This window comes from Sylvia atricapilla, chromosome 9 (assembly GCF_009819655.1).
Source record: "Sylvia atricapilla isolate bSylAtr1 chromosome 9, bSylAtr1.pri, whole genome shotgun sequence".
Classification (NCBI taxonomy): Eukaryota; Metazoa; Chordata; class Aves; order Passeriformes; family Sylviidae; genus Sylvia; species Sylvia atricapilla.
In genome coordinates this window covers 26,160,575-26,179,449 of record NC_089148.1, presented here as the reverse complement: position 1 = coordinate 26,179,449, position 18,875 = coordinate 26,160,575, and the positions used below count along the sequence as shown (strand labels likewise).

Genomic DNA, 18,875 nt, shown 5'->3' with positions numbered 1-18,875 from the left:
AGAAAACAAGAACAAGAAAACAAGAACACAAGAACACAAGAAAACATCATTTGTCTGGGCTGTGTTAGAGCTGTTGTACCAAACACAACAGGCTGAGGTCTGAAGCCACTGTTGGCCATTCACCCCTCTGTGAATAAAGGCCAAGCCACTCATATTTTTTAAACAGAACTCAAAAATACTCACAGCAGAATGTGGAAAAACAGGTGTGCTGGCTCAGAACTGAAAATGAGATTGTAATTTCACTACAGGGGATTGTTACACCCTTCACAGCATCAACTCTGACAGTGTTTCAACTGTCAGAAGATTATTTTCTTCCAGTGACTGCTCTCCACACCTACCTGAGTGTGGAGGGATGACACAGCAACAACTTCCACATTGAAAACTCCTTTGTGGTTATCCACCCACTTCATCCCGGGGAGAGGAACCTGCAGGTTTGAGGGAAGAATGTGAGAGGATATGACACAGAGCAGAGCTTAAGCCCTGCTAATTACTATTTAATTTATTTTCATTTCTTTTGGCCAGATCACACACACACATAGCCACACGTAAATACTAAAATTCTGTCCAAACGTCACGGTATTTAAGAAATAAATAAATGCACACACACAGATCCGTACACATACATCCTCTCATTTTTTCTCACATGTGTTCTGCTGGTTTGCAGCAGGCAGAACTCAGCTCACCTCTGGAGAAAGCACTGAATAAGCCTGTGGTGGCTTTTCCAATGACACAGGAAGACAGAATTGACCCGTCTTTAACCGGCCGTTCTGGAGCATCGGGATCCACTGCAAAGAGAATAAAACAACAAAACCCCACATTTCTTAAAGATTCCTTTGAGCTTTTCCCCATTTCTCAAGCTCTCTAGTGGGAATTGAGTTCACAGAGATGTTAAACAAAGAGCCAGAAAATGAATTTGAATGAATTCTGTGCTGAAAAATGTAGGATGGAAAGACACTCACGGTGTAGCCGACTGGAGTCTCCAGGGGTGTGTTTTGTTTTTGTTGGCAACTGACGTGGTAGAAAGTAAAAAGCAGGTGGTGGTGGTCTGTCAGAGTGGCTGGAAGCTTGATCTTGATTTCCTCGTGAAAATCAGGAGATCTGTGCAGAGAGCAGAGCCTCAGCTGAGTCACTCACAGTGGTTTGCTACCTTCTGCTCCCGAGCGACCCCTTTGAGTTAAAGGATCTGCAGGATGGGAGTGTCTGGGCTACCTCAAGGGATTAAAGTTCCTTTTCTGATCAGCGAGGACTGGAAAAACTTCCAATCCACAAAAAAATGGGCAGCAGCCTCCTCCTCACACAGGCACTCTGAACCATATGAGCAATAAACTCTTGTCTCAACGTGGACACTGCCACAACCCTGAGCTGCAGGACAGGAATCTCCCCTGGAACATCTCTCCCTGGCACAGCTGCAAAGCCAGGAAAATGTTCCTGCTGGATTCAGCACTCCTCACCCCAGCTGCAATGGAATTATTTCCAAGCCCAAGTAGTTCCAATTTGTACCTGAAGTCTAAAAGGCTCCAAGAAAAGAACAGGGGCACCTGCTACCATGAGTTTGGAACATAAATTTTGATGACTGCTGACTGGAGTTGTACTTGGAGCATCCGTTGAGCTGGGCTACGTGCTCAGGATCACACAAAGCTGATCTGTACCACAGCAAACAAAGACTCTGTCTCCCAGTTGTCACAAAACTCTAAGGACAGCATCAACTGGCACTGCAGTCACTGTGAGTGCTGTCCAGACACTGACTGTTAAATAATTAACAGCAGTCACTGGTCAGTAACTGCACTTCCACACTGTATTTTACCTGTTGTGATACACCACAGCTGTGTATGCTTCTTTGGAAAACTCAGGACAGCTGGATTTCCCAAAGATGACCTGCAAAAAGACAAAAAAGTCACAAAAACTTCCCTATAAAACTGTGCCAAGAATTTGTTCCAAAATCCTGCAGAGACATTTAGAGCTCCATTTACTGTGCACCTGTACAGTTACACCTGCTTGTTCCCTGCCCCTTCACTCAAGTCACTGAAAAGGCACAATTTTAACAACTCCAGTGACACAGGGACACAGACATGGCACCCTGCACTGATCCTCTCTGAGTGGAGATCACTGCTGGCCCTGAACAAAGCTGTCACCTTCAATTCCTTTGTCATGGAAGCAAAGCTTCTATTCCAACCATGAACAGTGTCTGCTGCAAACCAAGAATGACAGAATCGCAGACTGGGTTGGGTTGGAAGGGAATTTCAATCCCATCTCAGGAATGAGACAAGGACACCTTCCACTATCCCAGGTTGCTCCAAGCCCCATCCAACCTGGCTTTGGACACTTCCAGGGATGAAGATTCTCTCTGGGCAACCTCTGCCAGGGCCTCACCACCCTTATAATCAATAATCTCATGTTAAAATTCCAGCTGCTCCCCTGTTGCCTCACAAACTACACGCAAACACACTCCCTGCTCTGAAACATGATTTTCTATTCCTCTGCACTGGGTATTTTGAAACACATTTCAGTGAGGTTTTAATGCAGGGATTTCCTGACTGCAAGGAGTGCTCTGCCCTCCCCAAGGAGCACAAAGCCCTCCCCTCACCGGCATGGCATTGCTGGGATCCTCTCCATACATGAACTGCACTTTCACGGTGATGTTCCTGGCAGATCCCTGCCGGTTGGCGAAGTTAAGGCTCTGTGGATACACATAAAGGAGATTCCTGCAAGAGACAAAGGCAGCAGGTGATGAGAAGGGATCACACCTTCATTAATGGTGTTATTTAAAACCTCTGTGGAAATGCTCAAAGCAAAGGGTTTGACATTTTCCATTCTCTCAGATGCACTGCACACCCAGACAAACAATTTGTCTTTGGTAATGACCCCCTATTTCAGACATCAAAAGATATCATTTTTGAACTCTCATCAAATTTTGAAACAGTTCTTGTTTGGAAGGGTACTTAAAAAATCCACCTAAAATTTTCATAGTGATTCTACAATCTGAGAAGTTCAAGTGGAAAGTCAACACGAATACAAAAGCTTTATTTACTTCTACTTTATTTGCTCAACACAGAGAAGCTGGTTTCTGTTAAATACCTTCCTTCTTGCGGCCTGTCCTTTTTTTTTTTTTTTTTTTTCTTTTTTTTCTTTTTTTTTTTTTTTTTTCTTTTTTAAATCTCCCGACATCAGGAGGACTTCAGGTTACATTTCTCCTCTGAGAATGGATTAAACTAAACGGATATGTGTAGCTTCAGGTAATGACAACACTCCCAGGGATCTAAAGAACAGTTTCAAAGTCTGAAGTAATAAAGTGCTCATCACATCCACAGGGAATGTGGCAGGACATAATGGGAGGAAACTGCAGCACAGGAGATTTAGGTGAGGCACAAGGGAAAATGTTCTGGCTGTAAGGACAGTTAAAGCAGTAGAACAAATTGCCTTGGAGGGTGTGAAACCTTCATTTTGTGGTGGTTTCTCAGGACAGAGGAGGCAGACACTCTCCAGATGAGTTTAAAGACAACCCCAACGTTCACTGGGCAGAGGACACATCATGGAAATCCCTCCCAGTCCCATTTCTCCAAGTCTGTGATTACTTTAACAGCCATGAGAGATGCAAAATTCTGCAGTATTTTCTGTCCTCTGAGCCCTTCCGGGCCCTTGCCAACACGGTGGAAGTTGGAGTCACACTTCATCAGCAAAACTGTGCATTACAAACCCCTAACTGTCCTTTGTGCAGCTGATTGAGACCTACACAAAGCTCCCTGATCTTCTCCTAAAGACAAAAAAAAAAAAAAAAAGAAAAAAGCAACACCTCCCCAACAGACTTTTCCACCTCCACTCTCAGTTATTCAAAGGAAATCAACATTATTTTGCTGCCAAACAAGTCTAAATGTATGAACTGTTCCACAGGTTTCAAAAACCAGCCTGGAAATCCCCAATTCACCTCCCACACAGCCCTGGCCACCACACCAGCATCATCCCTCCTTGGCCAGCCTGGGGATCCAGGAGGGATGATTACATGGGAGATCAGTGAGGGCTTCAAGTGCTGCCTCCAGCGCCCAGGGACAAAGAATTGGCATGTTGCACTCTGCCCAAACCCTGCAGAACCAACCCTTCAACACCCCTGGCTTGTGAGGCAAGAGGAGAAATTGGTTCCCTTCCCTCTGGGAACTATTCCTTGGGTCTGAACACAATCTGTAAGTAGTTTCCAAGTGTTTTTTTGTCCCAGAGAGACAACAGATGCCAGATGGGCTCAGAAAAGTGAAGTGAGGAGCACAGCAGGACAACATTTAAGGTGTAATAAAGCAGCTGCTGTTGAGTGCTGGCAGCAGGAGGTTGATAACAAAAAGACTCATTTTTGCATTCTCAGGAGGGCAGTAACTCAGGGAAGGGACCTGGTGCCTTTTAGATGCCAGGAGCTTCCAAAACACCTGCACTGGTGGGACACACTCCTGGAGGAGCAGCTGCAAAGGGAGGCTGCCCTTGGCTGCCTGAAATGGCACCAATGACAATATTTGGGCCAGTGAATCCCTCCCAAGGACTTGGTTCTGATGGCAATTCCAACTGCTCCCCAAACAGCCCCATCTATATGGACACAGCTAATGCTGATCCCAAGGAATTCCCTGAGAGCAGTCCAGCTCCAGGGATATTTGGGGCAGCCTCAGGAACCAGGCTCTGCTTCAGCCCTGCAGGCAGAGGAATAAGCTGAGCAGGCAAGTGGGAATTTCTTCCCTCTCAAGTCCTTCATGGTGAATTAAGTTTTTGAATCCCATCCCCACTGGTCACTTTGCCAAATCAACTCTCTGCTACTATTTCAGAGGGGGCCAGGGCCATTTTTGTGACTCTCCTAAATTACTTTGTTCTGCCATGAATACATTTGCTGCTTGATGTTCTTTTTAAAATGAAAATGGATATGAAAATTTACTCTAAAATGTACCTTGCTCATAAAACTTTTATTAAGTATTATTAGCGCTTAAGAGAAGGATTTAAGGTATTTGCAAAGCCAGGCTATGGGATCTCTATATTAAAGGCAGGCTTATGCAAAGGATTGATTTATGCTGAGGAAAGGGACAGGTTTTTTCCCCTCTCCACTGCTTTTCAAGCCCTCGTTAAGGGCACTGCACTGGGAAGAAGCTCTTGGTGCTTCTGGGATTTCAGATGGACAGATCCTGTTGGAATAGGGGACAGGGGGATGTTCCCCCCTGTTCAAGCAGCCTCTCTCCAGAGGGTTTCCTATTACAGGCATCTTCCCTTTGTGGAAAATTTATATGAGAAAAAGGGAAAAAATGCCCAGCTGGCAAATCCGAATGTGACCCCAAATGGAAAATTCCTGCTTTACCTTACCACAGAACCCCAGACTGGTTTGGGTTGGAAGGGATGCAAAGATCACCTCATTCCACCCTCTGCCATGTCCAGGGACACGTTCCACTGTCCCAGAATGCTCCAAATCCTGTCCAACCTGGCCTTGGACACTTCCTGGGACGGGACACCCACAGTTTCTCTGAACAAACTGGACCACGGCCTCACCACCCACACAGAAATTAATTTATTCCCAGTATCTAATCTAGACCTACTCTCTTTCAGGTTAAAGCCATTACCTCTTGTCCTGTCCCTCCATCCCTTGTCCCAAATCCCTCTCCAGCTCTCCTGGAGCCCCTTCAGGCATGCACTGGAAAAGGCTCTAAGATCTCCCCAGAGCCTTCTCCTCTCCATCTCCAGCTCTCCCAGCCTCTCTTCTACCCTACATAACTAAAAACCTCAAATCTTCCTACCTAAACACAGTTACAGGAGCCATGGAATGGGATTGATGGCTGAAAAAGTCACAGGAACATTATACTTTGATTTCTATCAATAAAACTTTCAGGCAGGAGCTTTAAACCCAAGGGCTTGTGTTTGGAGCTTTTATTAGAATGCTACATCAAATATATGCAAAGCTTATCCTATTATCTCAAACAGATCTCAGAAGTATTTTTACTTCCATAAAATAAATTGCTAAAGTGCAAAGGCTTCCCAAGCCATGGAAATAATGGCACCAGGCACTCCTCTAAATATTTATGTAATATCATTGCAATCTTTTTGCAAAATCCTTCACAAAGGTGTTAAAGCATTAAGAGCTGCTCCTAACTCTTAGAGGGAATTTCTAACTATCATGAATATTTCCCTTTTCAGTAAAACCCAGAGACCTTTTTCTTTGCTTTATTCCTACTATAAAAACCATTAAAAGCCCATATAATCAGGGTCACCCAGGTGCATGAAAGATCTTCAGGATCATGTTTGTTATATACATCTTTTCCTGACTGGGCTGATAACTCTAAGAGGCAAGATTCTCTCTTAGGGTTTCCACAGCTCTTGAATTTTATGGTTTAGTCACGCCAGAAGTTTTCTCCTCTCTGTTTTCCTGTGTCCCACTTTTCTTCTGGACTCTGGAAGTGTTGTGACATCTAGGGGTGTTCTGTAGTGAGCTTAGCACTGCCTGACTTCCCTGGCCTTGGCACTAACATGGAAACGTGCTTGGCAGCTAATTAGTGCTTTTTTTTTTTTAATTAATATTTGACATTCAGGGCCTTTTGGCCGCCTTTTCCCTTTATTAAACAAACCTTTTGCATAGGCAGTGTTGTGCCTTGAGCAGCACCAGCAGCACATAAGCCACAAGTTGTAGAAACCTGGTAGAATGTCTGACCCCCAGCTCCTTGGTCATTGCTATTTCTTGAGTAACTCCCCGTATTTTTCTAAAGACTAAGCCAAGAAAAAAGATTTTGAGGGGGGTGATGGGGTTGGGAAGAACTCAAAAATAACCAGAAAGATTTCTTGTGTGACACAGTTAAAAAAGAAATGGTTCATCTGAAACCACATAAAACTAAAGCCACTTAAATACTGTGAAGTGGATTGAAGAATGTCTATACATTTGTTTGGCTGTTGTTTTTTTTTTAAAAAAAAAAATTTACAACCAGTTCTTCAAGTTTTGCAGCCAAAAATCTGTGTCAGATGCCAGAGAAACAATTCAGAATTGGTTTTTTTGAAGGAATCCTTATTCTGCCCAGAGCTGGGCATGACCATCTCCCTGCTTCTGCTGTTTTTCCTCACTTCAGTTACTCCAGCAAACTCTGATCCCAATCATACTGGCACAAAATATTCCACAGCAATTAATCTGAAATCTGAAGTACTTTCACAGTATTTAATTATGAATGGAAAGGTTACCTGCATATTATCAACCCCTGAGCACACAAATAGTTCAATATATGAGGTCAAAAATTCATTTTTTAAACTTTTTTCCTATGGATGCTTCATATCATACGTGCATATGTACACGAACAACACAACAGGGGGAAGAATTCCTAAACACACATGAATTTAGCAAAAACCTGACAACTCTCCAAAGGACATTGTGCAATGTTTGATTTTGATTTCTTGGATTGCTATGAATGAGTCCAGAAAGAGAAATACCTTTCACTCACACTGCAATACTACCCAAAAAAACCTCCATGTTTCCATGCAGAGACCCACTGCAGAACTGGACATTTTATTTCAGAGCACTTGCAGCCTTTCTTTATGCAGTGTGAATCTTAAACAGCAAAAAAGGATGGTAAGGTGAGAAATGCAAGCGAGGTATTATTTATCTCACCCACCTCTGGAAAGCAGCTCTTAAAAAATAAGTTTTATATGGTGTAAATTACTGCACAAACCTTAACACAGTAGAATCACATCCAGGCAATCTCTGGACCTAATTCCCTCTTTCTCACTTAATCTGGGCTCGATGACAAGTAAATCCACTGCAGCACAATGAGTTACATCAGAAAACGGCCCGAGATGAAAATCAAGTCGTGTGAATCATCTGGGAATATTTCACCCTTCCACAGCTCATCAAGGAGCTTCACAACCTGAACATCCACTGCTCTTAAACATGGTAAAATCCTTTCACATTCCTCGGGCAATAAAGGCAACCAAACAACACAAACAATTGAAGCCCTTACCAAGATTATGACCCAAAATTAATCTATTAAAAAGAGCTGTGTGAAAAACACCACGTCATCAATAACATTTTACACCAGAAGGCCTGGCAGATGGAAAAGTTCAGCACCAGTTTAATCAGCAACGTGCCCATCTCTCAGTTTTATCTTCCCAGGTATCAACCTACATTCAGGAGGGGGTTACACTCGTTCAAACACACACAGTTTAATGATCAACCCGCTGCTCTGCCTCTCCTAAAATGAAGAGGGGTATAAATAGATCAAGTCCTGCAACCCGCAACAGCCGCAGAGCACAAGTTGTCACTGGGGAAAGGCTCTGCATCCTGAGCAAAGAGAACCAAGAGCAGGAAACATGAAGATCCTTCCAGTTTTACTATTCCTGGCCCCCCTGGCTCTCCCAGCTGGAGCTGACAAGGATTTTTTCTCCGTTGGTTCCGCCGGATCTCACGAAACGAAATCGAGATTTGCGATGTTGGACGACGTCCGAATCTTGGCCAATGGACTGCTCCAGCTGGGGCATGGCCTCAAAGACTTTGTCCACAAGACCAAGGGGCAGATGAACGACATCTTTCAGAAACTCTACATTTTTGACAGGTCCTTTTACGAGCTCTCCCTGCAAACCAGCGAAATCAAGGAGGAAGAAGAACTGCTCCGGCAAACCACGGCCAGGCTGCAAATCAACAACGAGGAGATAAAGAACCTCTCCCAGGAGATGAACCTGAAGATTGAAGACCTCATCCAAAACAAAATCCAGCTGCAGGAGCAAGTGTGGGGACTGGAGGACAAGGTCACCAAACTGGCCATTATCCAACCTTCGGTGCAAGAGACAGAAGAAATTTCTTCACTCAAAGTAAGTGACTTGTGAAAGGCCCTGACACACTGAGCCAAAATACACTGCAATGCCACCATCAGTAATTATGCAATAGAAGCTCATGCTTCCCTTTGCTCCTCACTGGAGTACTAGTCTGCATTTTGAGAAAAAAATCACTGTAATAACCTTAAAAAAAAAAATCACTCTTATTCTGACACAGAGTTAATTTTGCAGTAAAATTCCCCAGCGAAATCAGTACAAAACCTGTGAAATTATAAAGCTCTGCATCATTTTCAGTATTTATTTGCAAATCTATTTTAAGAAATTTTGTCATCACAATGATGACAAAAGTTTTGCAATCAGGAAAATTGCGAGATTCCCAAGGTTTGTACATGACCAGCTCATCCCAAATCCATGCATTGGGAACTGCCTACTCAGTGCAGAAACAGGGAGCTTAAACCTTTAGAGAGGAGAATTTATAGCACCTCTAGGACCTCCAGAAACAAAGAACCTTACAAGTGCTAATAAAATTAATATGTTAATCATGCAAGGAGTTAGGTGGGTATAAGGCTTTCTACAGAAAAGGAAATATTAACTGTATTTTGCACAAGTATAAAAAGACCATGCAACTGGCATGGGAAAATACTGGATGATTGTGTCAAAGCAGAAAGATGAATCCTGATCTCTCAAATCCCAAGCTGACTCCCTAAATGCTGGGAATTTTCCCCTTTTTGGATCAGTGCCATATATTTAGTTTGAATCAAGGGCCGATTCCACAGAACGTAATTGTTCTGGATGTGAAAATGGAAGGAAAAGAGCAATTTAAAAAAAGGGTCTACACAGCTGCCAGTAGTTTGTCTCAAAAAAAACCCGGGTGTTAGCTCCAGAAGCAAAGAAATTTTTCAAGTTAGAGGCAAAGCAGGTAAACTTTGGAGCTGGACTTTGATGATCCTGGTGGATCCCTTCCAGCTAAGGATATTCTAGGACTCTCTGGAAAAGGAAGGGCAGTGTTTAATGGCTTGTGCCTCTCAAAACTGGCCCCAGGACAAGAGTCACCGAGGCCGCACCACTGCTGGAAGTCTTCTGCTGCTCCTAATCCTCCTCCATCCTTCCCTCCCTGTCCTCAGGCTTTTGTGGAGCAGCAGGACAACGACATCAAGCAGCTCCTCAAAATCGTGGAGGACCAGCACGTGCAGCTGGACAGGCAGCACAACCAGATCATTGAGCTGGAGGACAAGGTACAGGAACCACCCCTGCTGCTTCTTACAACTCTCTACATCTCTCCTCCACATCTCCCAAAACTGAGGGAGCTGAGGGTGCAACCCTCGGGGTCAGGGACCCCTTGTTCAGTTTGGGGACCATTTTGAGGTACCTGCTCTGGGGAGAGGCTGCAGTGCTGCCAGGCAGGAGCTACAGCCAACAACAGCCTTGAGATCTTGTCTGTCAACAATGCAGGCTGCTGCACTTTCTGATTGATAATTTGAGGTTTTTTCCTCTTATTATTTATCAAAATACTGTTCGTCCATTAGTCTAGAAGACTCATTACCTTCTACCTCTTTCCTAATTTCCAAAATCCACTCCCAGAGTGGAAGTCCAACATGTATCACTGTACAGTGTATTATGTCAGATAATACGATAATAATAATAATAATTATTATTATTATTAAACCAACATGCTCAGATTTAATTTATCCTGAGAGGAAAATGCATTTCAGCCTAAGGAACTATGGGTTCTATCCTCCTTGGCTGTTGGTAAGTGATGTCACCTTAGGAAATAAATCAAATCTGTTTGCCCATTAAGGTGCACCACATGAGAAGGGGTCATTTCCTCCCCTCACAAACCCCACCCTGTCACAGCAGTGGCACAGTTGGCATTCCCACCTCAAATCCACCAGCGTGGAGCTGAAGTTATTTTTATGTGGTAAATTGGGTATTCTACAGGATTACACTTGCAAGAAAAAATATTCTCTGCATGACATTGTTTTGAACCATGAATCTCGTCATTCTTGGGAGATTAACAGTGTTAATTATGGCTCTTCCAGGTAAACCACATCGAGCTCCAGGAACTGCTGGAGAATTCCTTCACAGGGGAGCAGCAGGAGCCAGAGACCATCCCCTCTGCTGTGCACAAGCCCACGGCCAGGACATACAGAGCTGATGGTGAGACCCATCTCAGATGTGACTACAGCACATGCTGCATTCCCAGATCCTCTGGGACAGCCCTGGATTGGTTCTTAGGAGTCAAAGACTAAAAGGAGAAGATCTTTATGTTATACACTGGGCTGTGGGAAGGAACTAGATTTCCTTCTTTGGAAAAGTGCCATTATCTATTTAGCCCCACTCCAGCTGTACTTGTGTCTGGGGTGACACACAGGAGCAACGGCCAAAAAAGCAGGAACAGGATCCATTCCCCTCTTGAAAACATGCTGTGATCATGCTTTTACCCATGTCTATCTTGTGGAGCCTGCACAGAGAACTCCTTTACTTCACACTAGCTAATTATAAGATTCAGAAGTCCTTTCTTTGAAGTTGAAAGGCACTGATGAAGTGCAGCAGTGGACATGGCATTTACTAGGAACTTTACAAGGGGTAGGAGAGCCCATGTGCCAGAGTCTAGTCCTGGGCCTTAGAAACTTCCCCAAATCCTCCAACCTGACACCCTGCCTAACTTAAAAACCACAGGCAGTCCAACCTATGTGTACCTTGGCAGCTGCATTATTATGCCCAAAGCAGTCTGCCCATTCCACGACATTTATTATAAAATAAAATTACCAGTATCATCATTCCCACTTTTTTTTTTTTTTTCCTTTAGCTCTCAGCTCAGCACACCCCAAGCAGGATTTCTAACAGGCTGTTTGCTTCCCCAGGTGCTGCTGCTGACTGCACTGCTCTCTACCACAGCGGGGTGCAGGCCAGTGGAGTCTACACTATTCAGCCCAATGGCTCAGAAGCTTTCAATGTCTACTGTGAAATGAAATTTGGTAAGAGCTGTGCCAGCAACAGTCTAATTTTCACAGAATTACCTTCCTCCAAACCAAACAACTTTGCCTCTTCCCAAAGTACACGAAAACTTATGATTTATGTATCCTCTTGGCTTCTCTCAGGGGCCTGTCTGCTCTGAACTCAGGTTTCCCATATCCTGAAATCTCCTTATCACTGCCCTCATACTTTACTCCCCTCTTGTTTATACTGAGGAAAGGACATCCAATCATGTGACATAAATTAAGGATATCCATATCCCAAGCCTCTTTAGCTGTAGGTAATGAAAATGGTCTTTATAAAAGCCATGACAGGACAACCATGAATGCATTTCCCAAAGAAAAGCAAACAGCAAACAATTTGCTTCTACAAAAGTCAAATTTTGTTGATTCCCAGGCCCTGCTTTAGACTGAGCTGCGCCAAACTAAGCCAGAGAAGTGAGTCCTGGGACAGGATTGCAGTGCTGTGTTTGATACAACTGCCATGTCACCTACCTGAGCTCCACCTTCCTAAGGAACACAAGTTTGTTCCTTTGGCCACCAAGATCACCCACAGCTTGGCCAGTTCCCTCATTCCTGGTTTCTCTGCATCCCCCAGAGCTGCTCTGTGCCTGTGCCCATCCCATTCCCACTGCCCTCAGAGATCCAGGGGACACGCGGGGCCACCTCACGTGTCTGGATGTACAAACACAACTCACGGGCTGCCCTCTGCAAAAAGCTCCTTTGCTTACATTTGCTGGAGCTGCTGAAGTGAGGGTGTCATGACCTGGGCTCAGGAGAAGACCCCCCTGGAGCTGCCCCAGCACCTCATCCCTGCCCTGGGGCTGTGCCAGCAGCCAGGCACTATCAGCAGAGAGTGTGACCCTGTGAGTCTGGGGCTTTTCTTATCTCTTCTTTATCAATTTCTCTGTCTCTCAGCCCTCATAAACAAGTGAAACCCAGTTAAAGCAGCCCAACAGAATAATTCTGTGAGTGGAGTCATTCAGGGTGTGACCGAGGACACTCAAACAGCCCTGAGTTCTCTCCAGTTGGGCTCATTTGAATTCCCTTCATGAAGATTTTAATTAACTCATTCTACTCAAAATGGGAGCACCCCAGAGCACACTCAGGGGCAGATAATGAGGCCAAGGCCAAGCTGTGACTTCTTCCCCTTTTTACAGGCACATCCTGGACTGTAATCCAGAAGAGAGTGGATGGATCTCTGGATTTCAACCAAACCTGGGATGCCTATGCAAATGGTTTTGGGGACCTCAATGGTAAATATCCCTTTTTCTTGTGCCTCTTGCTATCAGTTCATTAGAGAAGCTGAATCTCCTTAGGGAAAGGAAAGGAGACTAAACCTGCAAACAACAGCTGACTTATTTATTGGAAATATCAGAAAGTGCTTACTAGAGCACATAACTTGTGAAATCTCAAAGACATCCCTTCAAATCTGTGTTTGGAAACTGAATCAAGGCCAGAACGCTTTAAACACTATTTTATCAGGATTTCACTACTTACAAAAGCACCTCTCAAAGCCTTTCAAATATACACAAAGGCAAAACCTCATGAAGTTTCTGTCACTACTTTCTCTGAACCTTCCTGCAATCCTGTTATCCTTAAAACCACAACAATTTTCCCAGCCTCAGGAGAGCCCAAGGCCCTGTGTGTGCTCCCCTGAGCAAACACCTCAGGCTTCTCCAGAGTGGCCAATCCCCTCCATGGGTGGATAGGGTGAGGAAACACCCACGTTCCTCTGTTAATTATCAACTCCAAAGAATCTGTAGCACCAAGTGCTGCCCAACAGCTTCCTCATCCAGAATATTCCCCTTGTTTTTCTCATAGGAGATGAGTGACCTCTTGTTTAGGAAATATTCTGACTTTCTAAGCATAGCACAGATTTAAACATCACCAAGGTGAGCAGCAATATTGACTTATTTCCACATCTTTTATAATAAAGAGCTGCTGTATCTCAACCCTTCCCTCCATTTTGGGACAGGAGCTCACAGCTGAGGCAGACTTTCACTTGTGAAGTTTATCTGATCCTGCTGGATGCTTTAGTGGCTCCTTGATTGGTCTCCCAATTCCCAAATACTGCACCAAGCTGCAGCCAAATGTTTTCAGTGTTGGGTTTTGCAGAGAATCTCACTGCTCTCAGCTACATCTTACTAGTGCTCTGCTGCATCCTCTGAGGGGATAAAATAAACCAGGTTACAGCTCTTAACCTGGAAATTAGTATTTTCTTCAACCATCCTGTCTTCTGTGGCTTTAAATGCCAGCTGTGTGCATGGCACTCACATTCAGCTCCACTTTCTACATATGGCAATTACCTGCGCTGAGAATAAGCTACTTAATGAATATAATGTATGAAACCAATTAAATTAATGATCGGAAATTCCAGCAAAAGAAAAATTCCCTTTGTACTTGAGGGTGTTGAAACCCCAGTTTGGTTCTAGCAGCTCGTTCCTCCCAAAATGCAACAATTGCCATTAGGTTTTATGTATGTCACTCGCTTCATTTGTCACACACTTCCAATTACACACCTTTTAAATGTCTCCAGCTCCCTCTCAGAGTTTCACACGAGGTGGGAAACTTAAAGGGGGAAGCTCCAGTTCATTTAGAACTCCTGCTTTTATTGATCATCAGTGTGCAATTAAGCAGAGGTAAACAAAAAGAATGTAGCAGCAGACCTCTGCAAAGATCAACAGTCCCCAAGACTCAAATCACTGATTTAATTAAAGCAATTAATAAAGCCTTTTAAATACTGTATTTTCACACACACTACCTGCAAGTTATCCCTAAAAATCAGCATCTCTTCCCTCCAACTTTGCAGAGGAATTCTGGCTGGGCCTGAACAAGATCTACTCCATCACCAAGCAGGGGAACTACCTCCTGCGGATCGAGCTGCAGGACTGGCGGGGGAACAGGAGACACATCGAGTACAGCTTCAGCCTGGGGGGCCCCAGCACCAACTTCACCCTGCAGCTGTCCAGGATGTCCGGGAGCATTCCCAACGCGCTGCCGGAGCATGAGGAGCTGCGCTTCTCCACGGCCAGCGACTCCAACTGCCCCGAGAACCACCTAGGTATGGCCCCAGGGTGGGCAGGGAACTGCTCCATGGTCACCTCACCATGGAATGGGCTGGGAACACCTAGGTATGGCCCCAGGGTGAGCAGGGAACTGCTCTGATCCATGGTCACCTCACCATGGAATGGGCTGGGAACACCTAGGTATGGCCCCAGGGTGAGCAGGGAACTGCTCTGATCCATGGTCACCTCACCATGGAATGGGCTGGGAACACCTAGGTATGGCCCCAGGGTGAGCAGGGAACTGCTCTGCTCCATGGTCACTTCATCATGGAAAGGGTTGGGTTGGAATGGAGCTTAGAGCTCATCCTGTTTCAACCCTGCCACATCCAGCCTGGCCTTGGACACTTCCAGGGATGGGGAGTCCACAAGTCTCTCCAGACAACCTCTGCCAGCCCCTCACCACCATTTCTTCCCAATATCCCGTCTAATCCTGCCCTCCTATGCAAATGACCAACACCAGAAACAGAATGGGTAACACAGGTTGAAATAACCCCAAGGATGGGATTCCAAACTCTGAAGCCAAGGGCTATCCCTCCTCTGATGCCTGGTCAGGGGTGACAGCCCCAGGCTGGATTGTTTGATCCCTTTTGGAAAAAAACCCAGAGACACACTGACTTCTAACTCCATTGAGGCTACAACCCAAAAGTTAATAATGAGCGAGTTTCCATTCAAAGGCAGATTTTAGCTGCTTGTCAAATATACACAATATAACCGCTCTCAAAAGAGCAAGAGATGCAAGGCTGAGGCCATTTCCCCTTGGAGATAATTTGGTTAAAGGGTTCTTAATTCTCTGATTTTCTAAAGCTTTTGTTCGCTAGTTTATACCAGAAAGCAAACTGAGAAGGCAATTAAATGATTAAGCCACACAATACAAAATTGTCCTCCAGCCACCTGCTTCATGCAATGAACACTTTGTACATCATCCTGGGCATCCTTGAAAATTGTGGATGCCTGAAAGAATTCCAAAAGTCATCTCCTGTCCAGGGAAGGGCCCCTCAGGACAAGGACATTGAGAGGCTGGAGCATGGCCAGGGAAGGAACGGGGCTGGGGAAGGATCTGGGGGAGCTGGAAAGGGGCTGAGCCTGGAGAAAAGGAGCTCAGGGGGGACCTGGTGGCTCTGCACAAGTCCCTGCCAGGAGGGGACAGCCGGGGGGATTTGGGATCTGCTCCCAGGGAACAGGGACAGGAGGAGAGGGAACAGACTCAACTTACACCAGAGGAGACTTAAATTGATTAGAGAGAAAATTTCTTCATGGAAAAGGCTGCCCAGCTGTGGCACAGCTGCCCAGGGCGGTGGAGTCCCCATCTCTAGAGGGATTTAAATGCCCTGTGGATGTGGCCCTTGGGGACCTGGGGCAGTGCTGGGGAATGGTTGCACTCAGTGACTTTAGAGGACTTCCCCAACCCAAACAATTCAGTGATCTGGGAATCCTGGGTAAATGCCAATTTAGCTGGAATTTAGGGTCTAAAGCAGATTGATGTTGCAAAGAGGAGCTGTTTACTCTGCCACATAGCACAGACAGTGGCTGACATCCCCATGTTGCTCCTCAGGAGGCTGGTGGCACAGTGAGTGTGAGGAAACCAACCTGAACGGGAAATACGTCACGCCGAGGTCCAGGGGAAGGCTGGAGAGAGGAAAAGGTTTGTACTGGAAGCCTAAGAAAGGAAGATACTACCTGCTCAAGTCAACCAAAATAATGATCCACCCAACAGACTTAAAAAGCTTTGACTGAGTGCTCAACCTGCTGCATTTTAACTCAGAACAAACACACTGAACTTTACCACACCAAAGGACTTGACGCTGCATTTGCCAACAGATGCCATGTCCCAATCCATGCCCTGCATGGAATTCCTCCAAAGCATAAACCTGAGGCATCTGAGATGGTCTTACAAAATGTTTGGTGAGTATTGTCATTCCCTCGAGCCCCAATGTCAATGTGCTGCAACTTTTTGTGGAGCTTTTTCCTCCCCAGGATGAATTTCTAATGCCTAGGAGCCAATCTGTCACATATTGGATAATACTGTTTGGGGAATGGGAATGCACAACCTGAAAACCCTTCTGGGTTGTGTAATAGGGAAAACAAAAAATCCAAAAGTGTTTTCTGGGAACAAAGGGCTGAAAACATTCAGGGGCAAAAATGAAATTTTGTTTCTTGAAGTCATTATTTGAATGTTTGTTTCATGGTTTTGTCATGGAATGTTTTAGGTGCGAATGGAAGATGGGTAATTCCTTGTTTTAGTGCCCTGGGTATTTCCAGCCAGTTTTTTAGGAGTGTAGCTGAGGCCAATCCATTCTCCCTGGAGCACTGTGCTGCAGATGTGTGCACACACAGGGGGTCAGAGCAATCCTGCTCCTCTGGAGAGTAACTGCACAACAACTGGGACTGCTCACCCAGAGTGAGGAGCCAAACCTCAAACCCTCTGAAAAGAGGAAGAGATCTGCTCTCCTCACCTGAAATGAATCAGAGCCAAGCCTTTGTGACCTTTCAGTCCAACCAACCGAGGAATTAAATAAACAACCAAGTGAGCAGACAACAAAAACACCTTTCACTTAGGGAACAGCTGCCCCAGTGGGGTCAAGGGTGCAAACCCACAAACCCAGTAGGCACAACCCATGGGACAGAGCTGGTCCAGCCCCTGGGGACACTCACGTGCTGAACTTCAGCTGCAGAACCCTGAGTGATAACCTTGGAAGTGCTGACTGACAAAGCCCCCAAAATCCTGCAGTTCCCCTGAGTCATATTGACTTGTTTATCTTCCCCAACCCTTGTACAGTGTGGATTTTTTTTATCTCAGCACTTGCAATCGCACAGGAAATGGTTTTGGTGGTAATTTGTCAGAGTGAAACCCTGTGAACAGAACGTGTTAATTACAGAAATGCTGCCAAAAAATAAAAAATCCTTTTACTTCTCGTGGGTTTGTAACAGAGATGAGATTACGGAGTGTTGCTTATTTGTACTGATTTACTGTAATGTTAAATTGCTTGTCCAATAAATAAATAGGCAAATAAATAAAAGGCTGAGACTTTTCAAAGTACAGGATATGGAACTTGCCTCAATCCTTCTTGTAAGCTTTGATTTATAAAAACCTGGTTTGTATCTAAATTTAAATAAATTTGCTAAATTGGTGAAATTACTCAGCTGATGAAGACACTTCCACTCAGCCATGTAGAGTCTTCAAAGACACTGTGAAAAAGGTTTAAATTTATAAGGGTACCTAATGAGAAGAAATCTGGTCCCAGCCTGGGTTTTGTTAGAGAGAGGTTATTCTTTCCCAAGATATTTAGAAAAAAAATCCCACTTTTCAGGGCTTCAGAAGATTTTTGTCAAGTATTGTAAACAAAGAAATTGCTTGGAAACCAAAATGAGAATATGAACAAAAAGATCATGCATTTTGTCTATTTCTATCCCTCACTTTAAAGAAAAAAAGTCATTGAAAGTGACAAAAATTAATAAAACCAGTAGGAGAATGGTGACTTTAGCAAAGGAAAGACCCTACATGAAACTGAAAATAATTTAACCAAATTCCACCCCGAATTCTGGGAAATGGAGCATTCACAGCCAAGTTTGATGCAAACCTGTTTGTCCCTCCCCAGCTGAGCCTTTCCTGCTGTGTCAGCCTGAACCCTTCCCGTGGCTCTGGCACAGCACCTCTGCCCATAAACCACATTTTGCAACAACCCTGCTCGATAAGGGAGGAATTTCTACACTTGCCAGTCTCAGGCCCTGAAAGGTGCCATGGATTTCCAAACTCTGACCTGTATGTGGTGTTTGGGACGTAGACATCCCTGGCAGGGAACTCCAGGATTTCTCTGGTAGGTCTGACTCTGCTGTCTGGGTAAAGCTTGACCTGCAGCAGCTCTGGGGTTAGGCAATAGTGAGGGTTCTCTGGAGCTGGAGATATGTCTATCTTCAACTGAGCTGCAAGAAGAAAAGGATTTTATTAATTAATAAACAGAAATTCATCTTTTGAAAGCATAATTGTGCCTTGTTTCTTCATGTTAATACATCCTATATATATATAACACACACATACACATATATATATATATATGCACATCCTATAAATGAA

The 18,875-nt window shown here is 44.6% G+C and overlaps 2 protein-coding genes across 11 annotated transcripts in view; one reads left to right on the top strand and one right to left on the bottom strand.

Annotated features, from left to right (window-relative positions):
• The window catches only part of DOCK7 (dedicator of cytokinesis 7), a 93,044-nt gene that overhangs the window by 39,473 nt on the left and 34,696 nt on the right, over positions 1-18,875 (bottom strand). For all 9 annotated transcript variants that reach the window (XM_066325374.1, XM_066325372.1, XM_066325373.1 and 6 more), the window contains exons 14-19: positions 18,562-18,724; positions 2,585-2,702; positions 1,805-1,875; positions 960-1,098; positions 684-785; positions 339-425 (exon numbers count right to left, since the gene is read on the bottom strand). In XM_066325374.1, the coding sequence (XP_066181471.1) occupies positions 339-425; positions 684-785; positions 960-1,098; positions 1,805-1,875; positions 2,585-2,702; positions 18,562-18,724 (680 nt within the window). The remainder of the gene's footprint in view (positions 1-338; positions 426-683; positions 786-959; positions 1,099-1,804; positions 1,876-2,584; positions 2,703-18,561; positions 18,725-18,875) is intronic.
• ANGPTL3 (angiopoietin like 3) lies at positions 8,248-18,070 on the top strand. Of its 2 annotated transcripts, XM_066325360.1 has the most exons (7): positions 8,261-8,796; positions 9,885-9,995; positions 10,800-10,917; positions 11,625-11,738; positions 12,896-12,991; positions 14,548-14,799; positions 16,356-18,070. In XM_066325360.1, exons 1-7 carry the CDS (start codon positions 8,299-8,301, stop codon positions 16,535-16,537), a joined length of 1,371 nt encoding a protein of 456 aa, XP_066181457.1. In that variant the 5' UTR covers positions 8,261-8,298; the 3' UTR covers positions 16,538-18,070. The 2 variants fall into 2 exon arrangements, with proteins under 2 accessions (XP_066181458.1, XP_066181457.1); XM_066325361.1 differs by lacking the exon at positions 9,885-9,995 and having other exon boundaries at positions 8,248-8,733.